We start from the raw sequence: 18,474 nt of genomic DNA on the forward strand, positions 1-18,474 counted from the left end.
TTCCTGTAAGCGCCTAATTTTTCCTAATCATTTGGTCTTCCTACAAGTTGGCGGAGGAACCAGGTTGGCTTAGGGGAAAATCTGGTGTTGTGTAAAGGCAAACAATTGCTTTCACAGAGTGGCCGCGTTGTGTCAGGAAAGCTAAGGAAAGTCCCCAGTTCCCTATCAGTTTGGTCAGCAAATGCAGCAAAAGGGTGGTGGCCAGGAGGTCAAAAGTCCGCTTCCCAAGGCTTGTTGGGTTGAAATGAGAAAGTGAAACCCCCTGAAGGCCTGGGAAACTTCTTCCTTTTCTGAGACTGCTGCTCACAGGCACGGAGAAAACCCCAGTCCCCAGCCCACCCCACTGCACTTGACCCGCAGGGCTGGGGTAAGGCAGAAGCATCTTGGCGCCTCCAAGAAGCCCAGGAGGAAGGGGCCCATGGAGAAGTTTCAGATGATGCTGGACCAGTTCCTCAAGCACCACAGCGCGCTGAGCTACGGCCTGGTGACCCTACTGACGGCGGGCGGGGAGCGCATCTTCTCCAGCGTGGTGTTCGCGTGCCCCTGCAGCGCCGCCTGGAACCTGTCCTACGGCCTGGTCTTCTTGCTGGTGCCCGCGCTCGCGCTCTTCCTCCTGGGGTACATGCTGAGCGCCCGCACGTGGCGCCTGCTGACAGGCTGCTGCGCGCCTGGGGCCCGCGCCCGCTGCGGCTCGGGGCTGAGCGGCGTCCTGGTGTGCACGCACGTGAGCGCGGCCGCCGCGCTCGCGCCGCTCACCTGGGTGGCCGTGGCGCTGCTCGGGGGAGCCTTCTACGAGTGCGCGGCCAGCGGGAGCCCCTTCTTCGCGGAGCGCTTGTGCCTGGACTCAGAAGAGTGCAAGGCCCAGTTGCCGCTGGTGCCCTGCGGTCAGGCCGGATCCCCCAAGGTGCAAGACCTTCTCAAAATGCTCAAAGCGCAGTCTCAGGTCAGCCTCTCACCAAGGGACGCAGCGAGAGATGGGGAGGAGGCTAGAGGCTGGGTGGTCAGGGTGAGGTGGGGTGGGGGGCGATCGCTTGATCTTTTTCCCAGGCATAAGAACCCAAACCGAATTCCCCTGCCAGCGAGTCTGTTCTGACTCACAGGGACCCTCTGTAGGATTTCCAAAGCGGTGCGTAAGTGCCAACGTTCGACCCCTGAGCTGCTGGTGGGGACTTGGACTTTAGTAGCCCGATGTCTACCCGACCGCGCCAATCAGTACTTAAGACCCACCAGTGGGGTGAGGAAGGCTACGCCTGTCTAATAGGACGACAGGAGAATATAAAAATAAAACTAATTTTAAGTATGAAAGCCACCCTATGCTGTGCCAGGTACGACGCTGGGCCAACCGTCTTCTTTTCAGTCTCCCAACATTCTTAGCTCCATTTTATAACTAATACACTGAATTTAGGTTAAAGTATTTCTCCAGCTCGGCACAAGGCAAAAAACAAATTGCAACAACATGGGTCTGTCCGACTGGCGAGCCACAAATCCCACTACTTCTGGGCAGAAAGCCCGGAGCGTCTTTACGATGAACATTGAAGTTGTGGGAGACAGGGACAACCCACAGGGTTTGAGTTCTGTGAGAGTCACAGACTGCTTTCTGGGATCTTCATCTGACATGGCAGATGACTGACTGGTGGCATAGTCGTTACGCGTTGGCCTGCTATCAACAAGGCCCACAGTTTGAAGCCAACAGCGGCTCCCCAGGAGAAAGATGGGGTTTTCTACTCCCATGATGCATTGCAGCCTGGGAAACTTGCAGGGGCAATTCTAGCCTGGGAAACTTTCGGGGCCAACTACAAGGCAGCGTCCATGGCAGTGGGCTTGTGGTTATTGTTTTTCCAGGTAAGCAATTACTCAGGCAAGGTCGCTGTGAGGACCTTATAGGGTGAAGTCCTCAAACTGTTGTTTTTTGTTATCATGACAGATTTATGTTCACGTTTAAGCCTTACCTGATGATTTTTCACTTTCTTATGAAAGATGTGACTAATGTGTGGTTTTGCCATGTTTTCTAAAGGTGCTGGGCTGGATCTTGATAGCAGTTGTCATCACGGTCCTTCTGGTTTTCACAGCTGTCACCAGATGCCTATCTCCGGTTAGTTTTCTGCAATTGAAATTCTGGAAAATCTACTTGGAGCAGGAGCAGCAGATCCTAAAAACCCAAGCCACGGAGCACGCAACCGAATTGGCAAAGGAGAATATCAAATGTTTCTTTGAATGCTCACGTTCCAAGGAATACAGCACCCCCAGCATGAAAGACTGGCAGCAGATTTCATCACTATATAAATTCAATCCGAATAACCAGTACTACAGCATGCTGCACAAATATGTGAACAGAAAAGACATGAGTCACAGTATTAAATCTTCAGAAGGAGATGCCTTTGTTCCGATTCTTGGCTTTGTAGATTCCCCTGGTATAGACACTGTCGCTGAGTTATGACCTTTACAATGGAGAGGGGGAAAAGGTCCTTGGATGAGCAGTTTCATTTTTTAAAAAGAAACAGTAGTATTACTCGTGCCGATCTCTTTCCCCTTCCACATTTTAAACCATTGTATTTTAAATCTGAAATAAAAATTTAGAAATGAACCTCTGTTATACTAGATTTTTTTAAAGGGTTAACATGGAACCGTTCCAGTGACAGACTGGAACTAGGTCAGAAGTTCTATGTGCTGAGCGTCGGGTCTTCACCACTGGAGGACAATGCACCTTTGAGGGAAGAGACAGTAGGAAAAACCAAAGTCGCTGCCACTCAGTCAATTCGAGTTCCTAGGGATCCTGTGGACCTAAAAAGCCTCACCTTTCTCCCACGGCGCTGGCTGGCGGTTTCAAACTACTGACCTTTTGGTTAGTAGCCACTACACCACTGGGGTTGCTATGGCAAAAATGAGGGAGAATAATTCAATGTCAGATCTTTCTGTGATGTTATCTGTTGTTAAGATCACTTTCCAGTAGATAACACCTTACCTGCAACTTAAAGACACTGGCATTTTATGCCTCCGGTGTGGCTGCTCAACAAAAATCCGTAAATTCATCATGAAAAGGAAAGTGAAACTATTTAATACAAAATTTGGGAACAGGATCTAGGGTACTTGCAGGTAATAGCTTGTTTATAGTTTGTAGAACTGGAGAAAATATTTTTAAATTACTTGTTATGACAGATTTCAAATCTGCACAAAAGTAGGAAGCTTGTATTTAAAATATCTCTCATAGTCATCATGTAGCCTCAACAGAAAGGGGGTGTCAGATAAGAACCACGAGCTTAAAATAAGAGAAACACAAATTGTGACCTAATTTAGCTTCCAGGAGGAAAGCATAGGGGAAATCTGAGAAACTGGACTGTAAGAATGGAGAAAGGGTGTTTCAGGGAGCCAACAAAATATACAAAGCCTCAGTGGTAAGAAAGACTAGCATAGTGGCAGTCTTAAAGATGAGCAAGGGGCAGATCACATAGGGCTTGCACACCACGTAAAGGACTTGGGTTCTCATCCTGTGAACGTTGTAGAAAGAGGGATTTATTTGTCTCGTAAAAAACGAATGTCCATGGGAACGACTACATTACAGTGGGTTGGGCGTGAGGTGGAGGCATCTTGAACTGGTGATAAATATGGGCAAAGTGGATAGGCTCAAAGCAGATTGGTATGTAAACATGACAGCCATTATTGTTGGGAAAATGCAGGAAGGGAGAGCAATAATAGCTATAGATAAAATTATCTTGAAAATTCCAGAATTTTCAGGAGACATTTGTTTTTTGTTAGAGTGTCATTCCTGGACAACCTGTAGATTGATGGCTTGTGTAAGTCTCAGTAGACTAGAGAAACAAATCCAGGGAGACTCATATATGTATAAGAAAGAGCTTTATATACAAGGGCAATTGAATATTGAGAAAACATCCCAGCCCAGTCCAGATCAAGTCCATAAGTCTAATATTGACCCATGTGCCTGATACCAATGTATAAAGTCTTCTTCAGATTCACGAAACACAAGCAATGACACTGAATGCAGGAAGATCACAGGCCAGTGGGTAGGAAGTCTTGTGGGTCCTGTGGGGTTATAAGCATCTCAGCATTTGCAGGGGTCTCCATGTGGCTCCTTCAGCTCAGGGCACTAGCATAGTTCCATGTGTCTTGTCACCTGCACCGTCTCCCAGGGAATGAGTGTGTGTCCCACCTCAAAGGAGTTGTTTTTCTCCTTAACACCCCCAAATGAGGTCATCAAGCTGCCACCTGATTGACAGGCTACACTCCACCCCTTCAGTCTTAATCCTCTCAAACTGACAACAGATTATGTAACTACCTCATGGCTATTTTCAGAGTTTTATAACTATCTTCAAGCTATAAAACAGTTGAACACCATGCATAGCTAACTCTTCTTCCTCTCTGGACAGTCCCCTGAACCGGCTTCTATTTACCCTGTTACCCAAAGCCATTAAAAAGCACTCGACCACAGAGCGGAATATCCTGTTGTTGAATGTCTCACATAACCAAAAATTGGCAGCAGAAACCGAAGGATCAGTCTTTTTCTATTTCCTAAAAAATACTTTTGAAAATCACACCATGCCTACTTTGAGTTTTGGGCCCTTTTTTTCATTTACTGATTTATTTATTTATTTTTAATCATTTTATTGGAGGCTCATACAGCTCTTATCACAATCCATCCATACATCCATTGTGTCAAGCACACTTGTACATTTGTTGCCGTCATCATTTTCCAAACATTTTCTTTCTACTTAAGTGCTTGGGATCAGCTCCTCATTTTTCCCCTTTCTCACGGACCCTTGAAATTTATAAATTATTATTATTTTTTCATGTCTTACACTGATTGATGTCTCCACCCATTTTTCTGCTGTCTGTCCACCAGGGAGGGGGTTAATGTAGATCATTGTGATCGGTTCCCCCTTTCTCCCCTCACCTAACCCTTACCCACCTGGAATGGCTAGTCTCATTATTGATCCTGAGGGGTTTACCTTACCAATTTATTTTTGTTTATTCTCTTATACATTCTTTCTTGTCAACTTTCTCCTAATCTCCCATTGACAGTTACCTTGAATCAGTACCACATTGTGTCCACTTTGCCCCTTCCACTTTCTCTTGAACATTCTTTAATAATTATAAAATATACAAGGGGCTTTCAAAAAGTTCATGGAAAATGGACTGAAAAGATGATGAAAAATGTTATTAAATTTTTGAAATCCATTTACATATGCTTAAGATTTTAAAAATTATAATGGCAGAGATCATGTGAAGTAAAATGTACAATTATTACTTCATTCCCATATATTCCATCAAAAATTAATCATATACTCTATGTCTACACAAGTATATGTCATTCACATAAAATATTATTCTTTCATGTCAATCTATCTCATAAAAAATTACTGCATATAGTATTTCCTTGATTAATAGAACAGGATCCCACCTTATTTTTTGTCTGACACACAAACTATCATAAGGGATGCAAGTATAAACATTAAATGGTTAAATGGTCTGTTTTGGGGACACTAAGATTGGACAGGGGATTTTTTTTAACTTTATGCAATTTTGTTGTTTGAAAGATTTTGTAAGAATAGCAAACATTACTCGAGTAATGAGAAAGATTAAATAGAACCTTTACACACATATAGGATGTTTGGGCAACAAAGGAGTCTCACCCCATTTTATTTCCGGGACGAGATGCCCGTGACACACTTTCACAAGTAAGGAATCAGAAAGCACCAAGATTATATTATTTCTTCAAGGTCAGTGAAGACAGAAGGAAACCAGGGGGCTGATTTCTCTAGACGAAGGGTTTCTAAGTGACCACTTGGCTGTTGCTACTAAGCCAGGTATTTCACTTCTTAGCCCACGTGTCCTTGTGAGCTGAAGAAATGCAGACATCCTCAGTGAATTTCAGTGTTTTTCACATCCACCTGAGACTTGGCAACTGCTTCTGGTTATAAGGAAATAGGTAAGTCCCCTCTGAATAAACAAACAAGACCAGGACAAAGCCAAGTTTTCTCAGAGTGGGAGCAGGAAATACCCCTCTTCTGGGTGGGGCTCCACACAAGCCATTTCCTTGGCTCAAGAGGGATTTCGGCACTAGGTGCGACACTGCTTGCTGGTTGACCAAACTGATTCTTCAGTAATCCCTCCTGGCTTTATGCTGCTCTGAACCCTTCACGTTAGAAGAGCCTCTGACTCAATGTCTGCTATTTGCCTAAAAAATACCCTAGGTTGTCTTGAAGGCTGATTTCATATTGCATTGAGTGTTGGCGAGATGATAAAATTTAGCACAGGATGAGACAGGATCTGTTGGCCCCATCCTACACTATGGCCATACATGCCAAGGCTCTATGAAATGATGGAAGAAGCAAGTCCAGAGTGGAGCATCTCAAAATAGAATTAGATGTGCGTGAAAATGTCTCGCTGAAAAATAGCTTTCACAACACACTGCATCTTATCTGCCAGGTGACCATTATAAATAACTCCTCCTGAGACAAAAGATGGAGGACCACTCCCTGCCTGAGTCAGCCCCAGCAGCACCTGCTGCTATCTACTGTTGTCAACAGCCAACTCCCACCCCAGAGCCTAGGATGTGTCAACCACTGTACCTGCCCTGAAAACCAAGCTTGTAGTGGATGTCATTTCCTCTGTTCCTTCCATTACCTGTAAACCAACTCCTGTCATTGTAATGTAGTGACTTTGGAATTTGTATTCCTGTCTAATGAAAAAGACTTGCTTCCAAAAAAGGGTATGTTCTGTCAGCACTCAGCCATAAGACCAGAACACTAACATCTTCCAAATGAAAGGCAAATCCAAAAAGATTAAGGCAGGTTTTTGTTATTCAATAACTATGATATATTCAACAGAAAAATGAGTACTCAAGCACTTATGTACAGATGCAAGAATAATTACCAAACAACAGCATCAGATTTCCACCAGCAAGGGAAGTACAAGCTTACTGGTCCTTCCTTACTAATCTATAGTGAACAATTTCTCATTGTTCCACTACGTTAGACATTCTGCTTCCAGGTATGGCTGGCATCAGTCTATCTTCCAAGTTCACAGCACCTTCTCACAAAATGAGAGCCTCGTTTCAAATTTATAATCTCTAACAGGATGTAAGCAAGATAAGCACAAACTTACTTGTGTTTACTTATCCATTGTGAAATTGTTAACTACAGATTAGAAAATAAACAGAATTGATGGTTATTGTGCTTGTTGGATAATCAGCCCCTGCAAAGCAAACATCTATATAACTTCAACAGAAGGGGACAAAATAATACATTTGAGGAACCCATAGCGCCCCCCAAGGAGCCTTGGTAATGTAGTGGTTATATGTTGGGCTGATACCCATAAGATCCACAGTTCAAAACCACCAGCAACTCTAAGAGAAAGACTTGGCTTTCTCCTCCCGTAAAGAGTAACAGTCTCAGAAACCCACAGGGGCAGTTCTACCCTGTCCTATAGGGTCCCTATGAGTCAGCATCAAGACAATGCAAGTGAGGAGCAGTAGAAAGAGACCCCTAACTTATGTGTCCCTTCACAGTCCCACCCTCTTTGCCTAGAAGTAGGGGAATGAGGGTTTTTTTAACTTTATTTATAATTTCAGCATTCCTAACTAATGGTCTGTTTTGTGTGTTTCTGAATTCTAAATGAATAAAAATTTCCCCTCAGAATTATTTTAAGATCTTCTTAATCCATTTGTTTTTGTTTGAGCATTTCATCAATATTAAATTTAGAATAACTTCTTTATTTTGATGACTGTATAATAGTTCATTGTATGACCATACTACCATGTACTTATCTATTTAACTGCAATGAACATCTGGATTGCTCCTTGTTTCTGTCTCTTATGATCAATCCTAGAGTAAACATTCATTTTTGTATCATATTGAACATGTGCAAGTATTTTCACAGAAGGTGTGCACATAGTCCTGATTTCTAGATAATGCCAGATAGTGTCCAAAAAAAGATGTATCTATTCACATTAGGAGAGTTCCCACTGCTTATAACCTCATCAACACTGGTTATTTCCAATTACTTTTCCTAACTCTGGTGAATATGTAATGATATCTTTTTTGCGTGTGATTTTTAACTGCCACATCCCTTATCATTAAAGGCTTTTGGATATCCTCTTTTACAAAATGCCTTTTCTTTCTTTTTTTATAGCTATCAAAGTTTACTAGTGGTTACTCGAGTCAGAATAGAGAAAGTGGGGGTGGAGGGGAGGGGTGATGGAAAAACTAAATGAATCATGGAATGTTAGCTTGCAAACAGATTCTTGTAATTGCTGTCAATAAGACAAACATATAAATAACTGAACAGGCAAAAGTTATTGATAGATATACAAAGGGGCTTCAAAAAGTTTGTGGGAAACTCCCATTATTTTCACATTTATTTGCGGCCATCACTGGGGCTATTGCTTGGTGCTGGTTTCTTTGCTGGCCTGCTCTTCCACTTGCATGACCAGGACCTGGGCCTTCCTGAAACCTTGCAGGGCTGAGAGGTCACTGGGAAGCTTGGCCAGGGTGGGTTCTGCTTTGTTCTCAATCTTCTCCAGGTCGGAGTCTGGCTGCTTGGTCATCTCCGGAGAGCTGAAGTCAGGTTGGCCCTTGCTTTGAGCTGAAGAGGCCCGAAGAGTCTCAGGGAGAAGGCACCGCTGGGCGCGCTGAAGACATACTGCCCGGGCTGCGGGCGCTTCTCTGGCACCACGCCCCGTGCACGGGAAGTAGGACTGGCATAAAATGCCTTTGCAAGCCTTTTCTCTAACTTAAAAAAAAATGGGTTGTGTATCTTTTTCCTCCTGATACGTAGGAGTTCATTATTACTTCATTCACTTTATCCAACAAATATTAATTGTTTGCAATGTTCCAGATATATTTTAAGTACTTGAGATTTATCTGTGGATTTAACCTTGTGGAGTTGGGAGTGGAGGAGGAGGCAGAGATAAATAAAGACTTAACATACTAATGAAGTAAAACAACAGCTATGCAAGGAAAGGAAGTTTTCTTTTTCCTAAGAGAGCACTTTAAGAGGCATTAGGAAAGCCCGGGTTGGAGAAGGGTTGCCTCTTTGGGAAGTGACTTCAGAAGACAGGCTGAGTGTTTTCCAGGAGGAGGAGCAAGATCATTCCAGGAGATCAGAAAAGCAAGGGAGTTGGGGATCTGTAAGGCCTTTAGACCACTGTAAGGACTTGGACATTGACCTTGAATGAAATGAAAAACTACTTCACACATTCCCCACAATCCTAAAATCATCTGATGACTGAGTCAGACCATTCATCATGTTGAGATAACCAGACAGAAGAAAGCATGTTCATCAAAACAAGAGGAAGTGAGACTCCTTTTAGACTGACTGTAAGTGGTCACAACCCTGAAACCATGAAAGTTATTTCCGAGATCTGAAAAAATACATATATACGTACACACATCGTGGAAATATATTCATATAGGAAGTTGTGTGTGTATGTGTTATCTTATGACACCTTCAATATTCAAAGAAAATAGCAGTCTAACACTCTGGTGGACGTAAAAAATGTGAAGTGACTTATTGAAAGGGAGCGATTCACGAATAAGAAGTCACTAGCACCAGGCAGGGACTGAAGTGTTTCAAATGATGAAAAAGAAAGAACAAAACAGCAAAACAAGTTCATTGCTATCAAGTTGATTCTGATCATATGGACCTGATAGAATAGGGGAGGGCTGCCCCCGTGAGTCCCGAGGCTATAAAAGTTTACAGGAGCAGAAAGCCTCATCTTTCTTCTCTGCAGCTGCTGATGGATTCAAACTTCTGACCTTGCAGTTAGCAGTCTAACAGATAACCCAATAAGCCACCAGGGCTCCTGCAGAAGAACAGTGAGGTTTTCATCAGATGGACTAAACCAATGACTATGTGCTCACAGGTATCTAAGGGACACATGGTTTTGTGTTTTTTTTTAAGGAATTATTTATGTGCAAATTTTTAGCATTATAAATTGCATTTTCTAATCTCCTAGAACATGTTGACTAAAGCATTCTTCTTGGATTGACATAAAGACACTCTCCCCAAAACATCTTTTAACAAACAATTCCTTTCACAGGCTAAGATCTTAATCCTGGTTCCTTTGAGGTTCCAAATAGTTATATTTTCACAAGAAGTTTAATTGTCTTTCTCAGGACACCAGGAGGGGAGATTTCAAACCTATTTTAAAATCAAGCTGCAGTTTGCTTTAAAGTGAAGTGTAACTGACATCTGGGCGAGCCATCTTAGTCATGGTCAAGCACTGCAGTTTTGAGGTCCACATGCATCTCTCCCTTTTGATCAGCACACTCCTAAAGGGTGCAGATCACCCACAAAGGGAATGACACAACTTCGGAAAGATTTAGTCTCAGAGATGGCTGTTCTATTGGAGCATTTAAGGGTCCAGATTCTAGCTCCACACCCCCCCCCCCCCGCCCCTTGTTTGAGCTTTCAAGTGACATTGTATTAGCATTTTCTGTAGCTCAATTTGGCTAGGTACTCCTGGTGCTTTCAAAGCCTCATGGGACCGAAGCTGTTGGACACCCACAGTCAGGCTGTCTCTGGCCTATACCTGCCGCTCTTTGCGCATCTTGGGGCACTGCGGCCACTTCAGGACCCTCACAGACAGCAGTGGTCCCTCCTGGACTGGCAGGAAGGGTTTCCTGCAGTTCATTGTTTGCCTGCTGGGTCATCGCTTGCCCATTCGGAGCTGATTCCAGGCCCTCTGCAGGGCCGCTCACCCCATGAAAAAGGCAATGGCATGTACACGTGCTTCTCAAAATTCTTACATAAAAATTCCCTTTAAACATTAGCCATTTCTTCGGCATTCGCTGTTGCCTTTTGAAATACTTCAGTCCTCAGCCAGGCCTTCAGCTATCTGCCTTCTGTAAATGAACTTTTCTTTCTCCTTACTAGATGTCAAATTATGATCTGCCCAGAATTCCTGGTTCCATACCTGTGTTCCTGTCTCGAAGCTTTTGTCCCAATGGTAACTCATCTTCGGGGATGCGAAAGTGAACAGGGCAAAGGGGTGAGTGTCTATGTGGGGGTCCAATCCAGCAATGGAGTGCTTTTCCCGGTGAGCAGAATCTTGTCAGTCCTGAGTCCATACTGGAGCCCATTGTTCCAGCCACTGTGTCCAGCTCTCTCACCGAGGACTTTCCTCGTTTTTACTGACCTTCGACTTTGCAAACCAGGACCTATGCTTCCAGGGACTGGCCTCTCCTGACCACATGTCCAAAAATATCCTTGCTTCTAAGGAAGACTCTGGCTATACTTTTTCCACGACAGATTTGTTTGTTCTTCTGACAGTCGATGGCACTTTTACCATTTTTCATCACCACCACAAATCAAATGCATGAATTCTTCTGCGGTCTTCTTTATACCGTGTCCGACTTTCCCGTGTGTAGGAGGATACTGAGAACGCCATGCCTTGGGTCAGGAACACCTGCCTCCTCAAACTGACATCCTGCATGGCCGCACTTTAAAGAGGTTTTGTGGGGCAATAGATCATTTGATGTCTTGATTGCTGCTTGATGAGCGTGTCTTGTGGATCCAAGCAAAATGAAATCATCGACATTTTGCTTCTTTCCGTTTCTCATGATGTTGCCTCTTGGTTCAGTTGTGAAGATTTTGGGTTTCTTTACATTCAGTTGTAATCCATATTGAAAGCTTCTTTGATCTTCATCAGCCCTAGCTCTTAGTCCTGCTCACACTCAGCAAGCAAGGCTGTGTCATCGGCACACCAAAGATTATTAATAAATCTTCTTCTGAGACTGGGACCACAGGATCTTCTTCACATAGTCCAGTTTCTCAAACTCTTTGCTCGGCATACAGACTGAGTAAGTGTGGTGAGGGGATTCAGCCCCGACACACACTCTTCCTGAGCCTAAGTCACACTAGATTGCTTTGTTCTGTTATCAGGACCGCTTCTCTTGGTCCATGTGCAGGCTGCTCATAAGCACAATGGAGTGTTCTGGAATTTCTATTCCTCTCAATGTTATTCATGGTGTGCTATGAATAACATAATTGAACGCCTTTGCTTAGTCAATAAAACACAAGTAAGCATGCTTCTGGTATTCTCGGCTTTGAACTACAATCTGCCTGGTGTCAGCAAGGACATCCCTCATGACATTTTCTCTTCGCAATCTGACATGTCTGTATGACACCTCCGTATTGATTAATTGCTACAACTATTGTTGAATGAGTTTTAGTAAAATTTATGTGCATGTATTAATGATATTGCTTGATAATATCCACATTCTGCTGGGCCACCTTTTTTTGAAAAGGGTACAAATAGGTATCTCTTCCAGTCAGTTGGCTAAGACCAGGGAATACCTTCAGCGCTTCATCAGCTTGTGGAACCATCTCACTTGGAGTCCCACCAGATCCCCGGAGCCTTGTTTTCATGAATCTCTTCAGTGCAGTTTAGGTTTCTTCCTGTGGTAGCATCAGTTCATGATCTAACTTGTGAAGTGTTAGAATGTCAACCAGTTCTTTCTGGTCCAACAACACTAGGTATTCCTTCCACCTTCTTTTGATACTTCCTGCATCCTTCAATATTTGCCTATAGAGTCCTTCAATATTACAACCAGAGACTTACATTGTTTTCCTCAGTTCTTTGAGCTAGAAATATGCTGTGTGTTTTCTCTTTTGACTTTCTAACTGCAGGCTTTTTGAGATTTTGAAAAAATACTTTCTCTTAAATATGTAACTCATTGCCTGGAAGATGTCTTGAATGTTTTTATGGCAATAAAAATACATTATATAATATGTTTAGCAAGGCCTATAATAACATTCACAATAACTAAAAGGTTAGGCAGGTCAGCAGGAAGGAGTGTATCTCAGATCTGATGTTTTTGGGGAACCAGATATAAATGTCAAAGAAGAAAAGTAGGGAAGAATAGTCATGGAAGCAAGGGTATGAAACCATAAGGCCTCCTAACATATTATGCAGACATTTTGCTATACTGCTCTGGAGGCATTTGTTCATGAACGGACAGATGTATTAGCAAAAGCACAAACTTCTTCTGGCTGAGTTAGAAGAAAATCAGGAGCAACCTTGTTATCAATGAAAACTTTCCAAAGTGATTTTAGTCATTTTTGTTGAGCTTTCATTCTATCAGCAATTTGGACCAGCATAATAGACATATTGCAAAGAAATTGCTTTAATTGTAATATACCAAGGAAGGGAACCAGAACTCAAATCAATGCCCAGCCCTACTCAGGTTCATAACAATGGGATTATTTGATAGGATGAATTCTCACTTTGGGACAGATATTAATTTCAAGTCACTTTTGATAGTAAGCTCTCATTGTATCAAAGTGTACTCACTAGAAGTCCAAGAGTATGGAAGGTGCATTGGCCTAGCATTTCCTGTAAAGAGTCACAGTCTTAGAAATCCATGGGCACAGTTCTGTTCGGTCCTATAGGGTTGCTGGGAGATGGAATTGACTGAATGGCAGTGAGTATGTGTCAGAATGTATAACCTCAGACTGGATTGGCAAGCAGATCTGTGTGATTCTGGGTAGACTGAAGACATACCCTTTATTCAGTCAAATTGCTGGCACTGGGTTACCATGATAAAAGCATTTTTGTTGCAAACCTCAGTGATGGTGATAATAAACAGAATAAGAACACTTACAATGGAGAAAGTTTAATTAAAGTAATATTAAAAAAAGAAAGAATGAGGATAAAGCACATTCTTTTATAATTGTTGTTGTTGGCTTAGGTTCCATCCAGTTGGTGCTGACCCAAAGCAACCCGATGTACAACAGAACGAAGCACCGCCAGGTCCTGCACCAACTGCACACTTGTTCCTCTCTTTGAGCCCCTTGTTGCAGCCGTTGAACACACCTTATTGAGGCGAGGCCTTCCTCTTTTTCCCGGCGCCTCTACTTTACTGAGCATGATGTCCTGCTCTAGGGACTGGTCTCTCATGACAACGTGTCCACAGCATGTGAGACGAAGCCTCGCCCTCCTTGCCTCGAAGAAGCACTCTGCCTATACTTCTTTCAAGATGGATTTGTTTGTTCTTTTAGTAGTCCATGGAAATTTCAACATTCTTCACCAGTACCATAATTCAAACACCATTAATTCTTAGTCAACGTCCCATTTCACATAATGATTGAAAATGCCATGGCTTGGGTCAGGTGTACCTTACTCCGCAAAGTAACTTCCTTGTGTTTCAACACTCTAAAGAGATCTTGGACAGCAGGTTGATCCGAAGGCAATGCATCGTTTGATCTCTTGACAGCTGCTTCCATGAACATTAATTGTAGATCCAAGCAAGATTAAATCCTTGACAGTATCAATATTTTCTCTATTAAGGTATAATTAAAACCACATTTCTAGCTGGTCAGAGGTAGAAGTTGGATAAAATCTAATTGTTATATAAATATAGTTCCAGAAGGCAAAGACATTGCCCAGGTAAAGTCTTAACATGATTCTTAGTGAGGGTAAATAGAGCAGTAAGAGGCCATATGCTCAGTTGTCTCAGAAAAATATCCCCAGCAGTATTTCTTTAAAATTTCCATCACTTTGTCTCTTCTGACATAAATATTCTCATGTAGCATGCTCATCATAGGGACCCACAAAAGTGTATGAAGAAAGGTTTTAGCATCTAGCCTTAACCATAGGCTTGAGGCAGGTCTTGGTAACAGCTTGACTTTGTCCATGTCTCACTTTTATCTGACTTAGCTACATACTGATTCTTTAAAAAGCTGCTCTATAGTGGGTTCAGCAAGATTAGTGGTTTCATGGGAGTCATTATCTATAGGTTCTTCAAGAGGTTCCTCTATAAACTCCCATCTGTAACTGAGGCAGCAGTAATATGGGACATAGCCTAACTAGCACTTGCATCATCAGGGTCACTTTCTCTAATTTCTTCATTATCGGGTGTGTCCTTATGCTAATGCACCAGTATTTTAATTGCAGCAGTTTCAGAAAGGAACAACAGCTAAACATTTGCTCCAAATACCTCATTTTTAGTAGTATGACCAGAAGAAGTTAGAAAATCCATTTGTTTCATAATGTTGTAGTTACATAATCTGTTGTTAACTTGAGACTATTAAGAGTGAATGGGTGGGGCCTTTGAGTGACAGCGACACAAGATGGCAGCCACCATCGGCTTGGGAGTAAAAGTCCCTCCCAATTTCCAACTGTTGGAAGAACTCAAAGAAGGCCAGAAAGCAGTAGGAGATGGCACAGTTAGCTGGGTTCTAGAAGATGACGAAGACATGACACTTACAAGATGGACATGGATGATAATTGGGACTCCAAGAGTAAGCGTCGAGCTATGGCTATACATGTCTTAAAATTCACTGTGCTTCCTTTAAAACAAATATTAGCCTTATCACAGAAAAGGTCACCAATAGTATATTTTCCGAAATGTGGCTATTCTTTTTTGACCAGTTTCAATTTATATATTTGAACCTCCTCTGATGCTGTTTAATCCCGCTAAATGACAATTTATGAAAACCAGATATACAGCCTTAAAATAGGATGTGGACCTAAATACCCAGAAGCACCCCCTTTGTAAGATTTGTAACAAAAAGTAATATGAATGGAGTTAATAGTTCTAATGGAGTGGTGGACCCAGGAGCCATATCAGTGCTAGCAAAATGGCAGAAGTCCTACAGCATCAAAGTTGTCCTGCAAGAGCTCCAGCGCCTAATGATGTCTAAAGAAAATATGAAACTCCCTCAGCTGCCAGAAGAACAGTGTTACAGCATTTAATCACCAAGAAAAAACACAGGCCCTCCCCTCCCCCATTCAATTTAAGCAGTCTTCATTTTCCATGGTATTACGTTTTTTAGATAACGTCTTGTAGACCTCAAAGTACTTGACAGGAAGCTCCCATTCAAGGGCAAGTTATCTTAAGGCACTACATGATACTAATGTTTTGTCCATTTGAAATATATAAGTTGTGCTCTAACAACAACAACAAAAAGATTGAAGGGGTGGAGTTTAGCCTGTCAATCAGGTCGCAGCTTGATGACCTCATTTGGAGGTGCTAAGGAGATAAACAGCTCTCTGGAGATGGGACACACACTCACTCCCTGCAAGACTTTCCTGTTGACAAGCCAAATAGAGCTATGCTGATGGTAGCCAGAGCCTTGGAGCTGGAGGAGCCATGTGGAAGCCCACACCAGCGCTAACATGCTTCAACCACCGCTGGATCCCCAAGATTTTCCACCCACTGGTCTGTGATCTTCCTGTATTCGGTGTCATTACATGTGTTGCATGAGCCTGAAGAGGAATTTACAGACCAGTACTGGACATATGGGCTAATATCAGACATATGGACTTGATTTGGACTGGGCTGGGATGTTTTCTTAATGTACAATTACTTGCTCAAATTTTTTAAAAAAGAAAGCTATTTTCTATACACATAAAGTGTCTATGAATTTGTTTCTCTAGTCTACTCTGACTATCACATTGTGGTACCTTGGGAGTGGGGTACTAGAGAAACAAATCATAAAGATGGAGAGTGGATTTTTTTGACCTCAGTCTCATGGTAGTTTCTCTTCTTTGGGTAGCCAGAGGTCAGATATGGCCATGCAGCTTACTGAGTTGTTTTCTGGAAAGAATATGGGAAGTTAAAGTTTTGGTTCTTAGAAATTGTCTTTGGTTAATCTTGGGTGAAATGGTGAAAACGATTGTGATACATATGAATCTTGAGTTTGGGTTGCAAAATCGCCTCTTGAATTTCTCAGAGACTGTGCTGCTTAGTGAAAATAGCTGACAAAGTGTCAAAATGGCTGACAGAAAGCTTGGCCCAGACTTGATGCAGTCAGAGGCCTAATGACATATTTTGTATCAATAAATTAGTTTAGATAAGGATTAAGATAAGCTAAATAAGGATTCAACTTTACTGTTTCAAGGATTGGGTTTAGGATCTGATTCTACTTTGTTTCTACTGATTTCTTCTGCTTATTATTGTTGATATAATAATTGATAGAAATAATTTTGGGGAAATATGAAAATAAAGAGTTTGTAAGCCTTGCCTTCAGGCATTAAAATTTGAATCCTTAAATGGGTTAGGACAGGCCTGCAAAGAAGGTTCTTTAAAGATAAACCCCACCAAGTGTCTTGAGTGCTCAGGACATTTGAAGGGGAAGAGACTTGCCTTGGGACTGTTGACAGTTTGAAAACAAACAAACAAGGAACCCTTTGGTTTTTAAAAAAATTTTGAACTAGTGGTTTGTGCTTGAGGCTGGAAAAATCTGGAACCATGAAGAAACTCTTCTCTCTAGGACTGAACATTAAAGGGAGACTGTGGCAGCCTGAAATGCTTGCTAGGTGACTACCTGGAACCTCTTTTTGAGTGGAAGTGGGAGAAATGCAGCATAAAAAAAGACAGGTTGAGCCCCACTGGCTGCTCTGAAAAGCCTTCTTTGCATTGTTCCCGGGTTCCGCTCACAGCAGCCACCTCCACTGAGGTCCTCTGCCGCTGTGGACTCTGGCAGCTCTCTCGCTAGAGTCCCCGAGCTCGCGCTGTCTTTGTCGTCCGCTGGCTGTACCGGGTCACCAGCGAGCCCCACCATGTCAGACGCGGCCGTGGAGCCCAGCGCCGAGGTCACCACCAAGGACTTCCAGGAGAAGGAGGCAGTGGAGCAGGTGGAGAATGGGAGAGAGGCCGCCACCAACGGGAACGTTAATGAGGAAAATGGTGAACAGGAGGCTGACAAAGAGGTAGACGCAGAAGAGGAAGAACATGGGGAGGAGGAGGATGAAAACGAGGAAGGTGATGGTGAAGAAGAAGAAGAGGATGAGGAGGCTGAGGCAGCTACAGGCAAACGGGCAGCTGAAGATGATGTGGATGACGATGTGGACACCAAGAAGCTGAAGACCGACGAGGGTGACTAGACAGCAAAAGGAAAAGTTCAACTTAAAACAACAAAACAAACACACAACGGCCACCGTGACCTATTCACCTTCACTTCCCATCTCAGAATCTAAACGTGGTCACCTTCGAGTAGGAGGCCCGCCCGCCCACCTGGGGCTGCGCCACTGCGGACACGCGCTCACCACCACCCCACCAAAACCACACCGTGAATTTGCAACAGGGGAGGCAAAAGGAACCAAAACCTCTTTACTTAAAAGTACTGTACTTTAAAAAGGAAAATTTGTTTGTATTTTTTATTTACATTTTATATTTTTGTACGTATTGTTAGGGGTCAGCCATTTTTAATGATCTCGGATGACCAAACCAGCCTTTGGAGCGTTCTCTGTCTTACTTCTGACTTTCCTTGTGGTGTGACCATGTTCATTATAATCTCAAAGGAGAAAAAACCTTGTAAAAAAAGCAAAAACAACAACAACAAAATACAATCTTATTCTGAGCAGTCCAGTAACTGTTTTTGTGTATGTACTTAGCTGTACTGTAAGTAGTTGGTTTGTATGAGATGGTTAAAAAGGCCAAAGATAAAGGTTTCTTCTTTTTTTTCCTTTTTTTTTTTTTGTCTATGAAGCTGCTATTTATTTATTTATTTATA

The 18,474-nt window shown here is 42.7% G+C and overlaps 2 protein-coding genes and 1 pseudogene across 2 annotated transcripts; all 3 read left to right on the plus strand.

Annotated features, from left to right (window-relative positions):
- Positions 1–390: 390 nt before the first annotated feature.
- On the plus strand, positions 391–2,584 carry CALHM6 (calcium homeostasis modulator family member 6). The gene is made up of 2 exons (XM_004702199.2): positions 391–943; positions 2,015–2,584. The coding sequence occupies exons 1-2, from the start codon at positions 419–421 to the stop codon at positions 2,435–2,437; spliced, it is 948 nt and encodes a 315-aa protein (XP_004702256.1). The 5' UTR covers positions 391–418; the 3' UTR covers positions 2,438–2,584.
- Positions 2,585–15,087: 12,503 nt separating this feature from the next.
- Positions 15,088–15,712, plus strand: LOC101644127 (annotated as a pseudogene).
- A 1,809-nt stretch (positions 15,713–17,521) lies between these two features.
- LOC101644440 (prothymosin alpha-like) lies at positions 17,522–18,056 on the plus strand. The gene has a single exon (XM_004702200.2). The coding sequence runs from the start codon at positions 17,522–17,524 to the stop codon at positions 17,843–17,845; it is 324 nt and encodes a 107-aa protein (XP_004702257.1). The 3' UTR covers positions 17,846–18,056.
- The last annotated feature ends 418 nt before the right edge of the window (positions 18,057–18,474 follow it).

The sequence above is a fragment of the Echinops telfairi genome, unplaced genomic scaffold (genome assembly GCF_000313985.2).
Source record: "Echinops telfairi isolate 266 unplaced genomic scaffold, ASM31398v2 ScPeMD7_3533;HRSCAF=4204_0, whole genome shotgun sequence".
NCBI classification, from domain to species: Eukaryota; Metazoa; Chordata; class Mammalia; order Afrosoricida; family Tenrecidae; genus Echinops; species Echinops telfairi.

Bases quoted from the DNA above. Each gene is read 5' to 3' on its own strand.
- LOC101644440 (XM_004702200.2), top strand. From the start codon at position 17,522: ATGTCAGACGCGGCCGTGGAGCCCAGCGCCGAGGTCACCACCAAGGAC.
- CALHM6 (XM_004702199.2), top strand. From the start codon at position 419: ATGGAGAAGTTTCAGATGATGCTGGACCAGTTCCTCAAGCACCACAGC. The intron at 944-2,014 runs GTCAGCCTCTCA...TGTTTTCTAAAG, and splicing joins TGCTCAAAGCGCAGTCTCAG to GTGCTGGGCTGGATCTTGAT.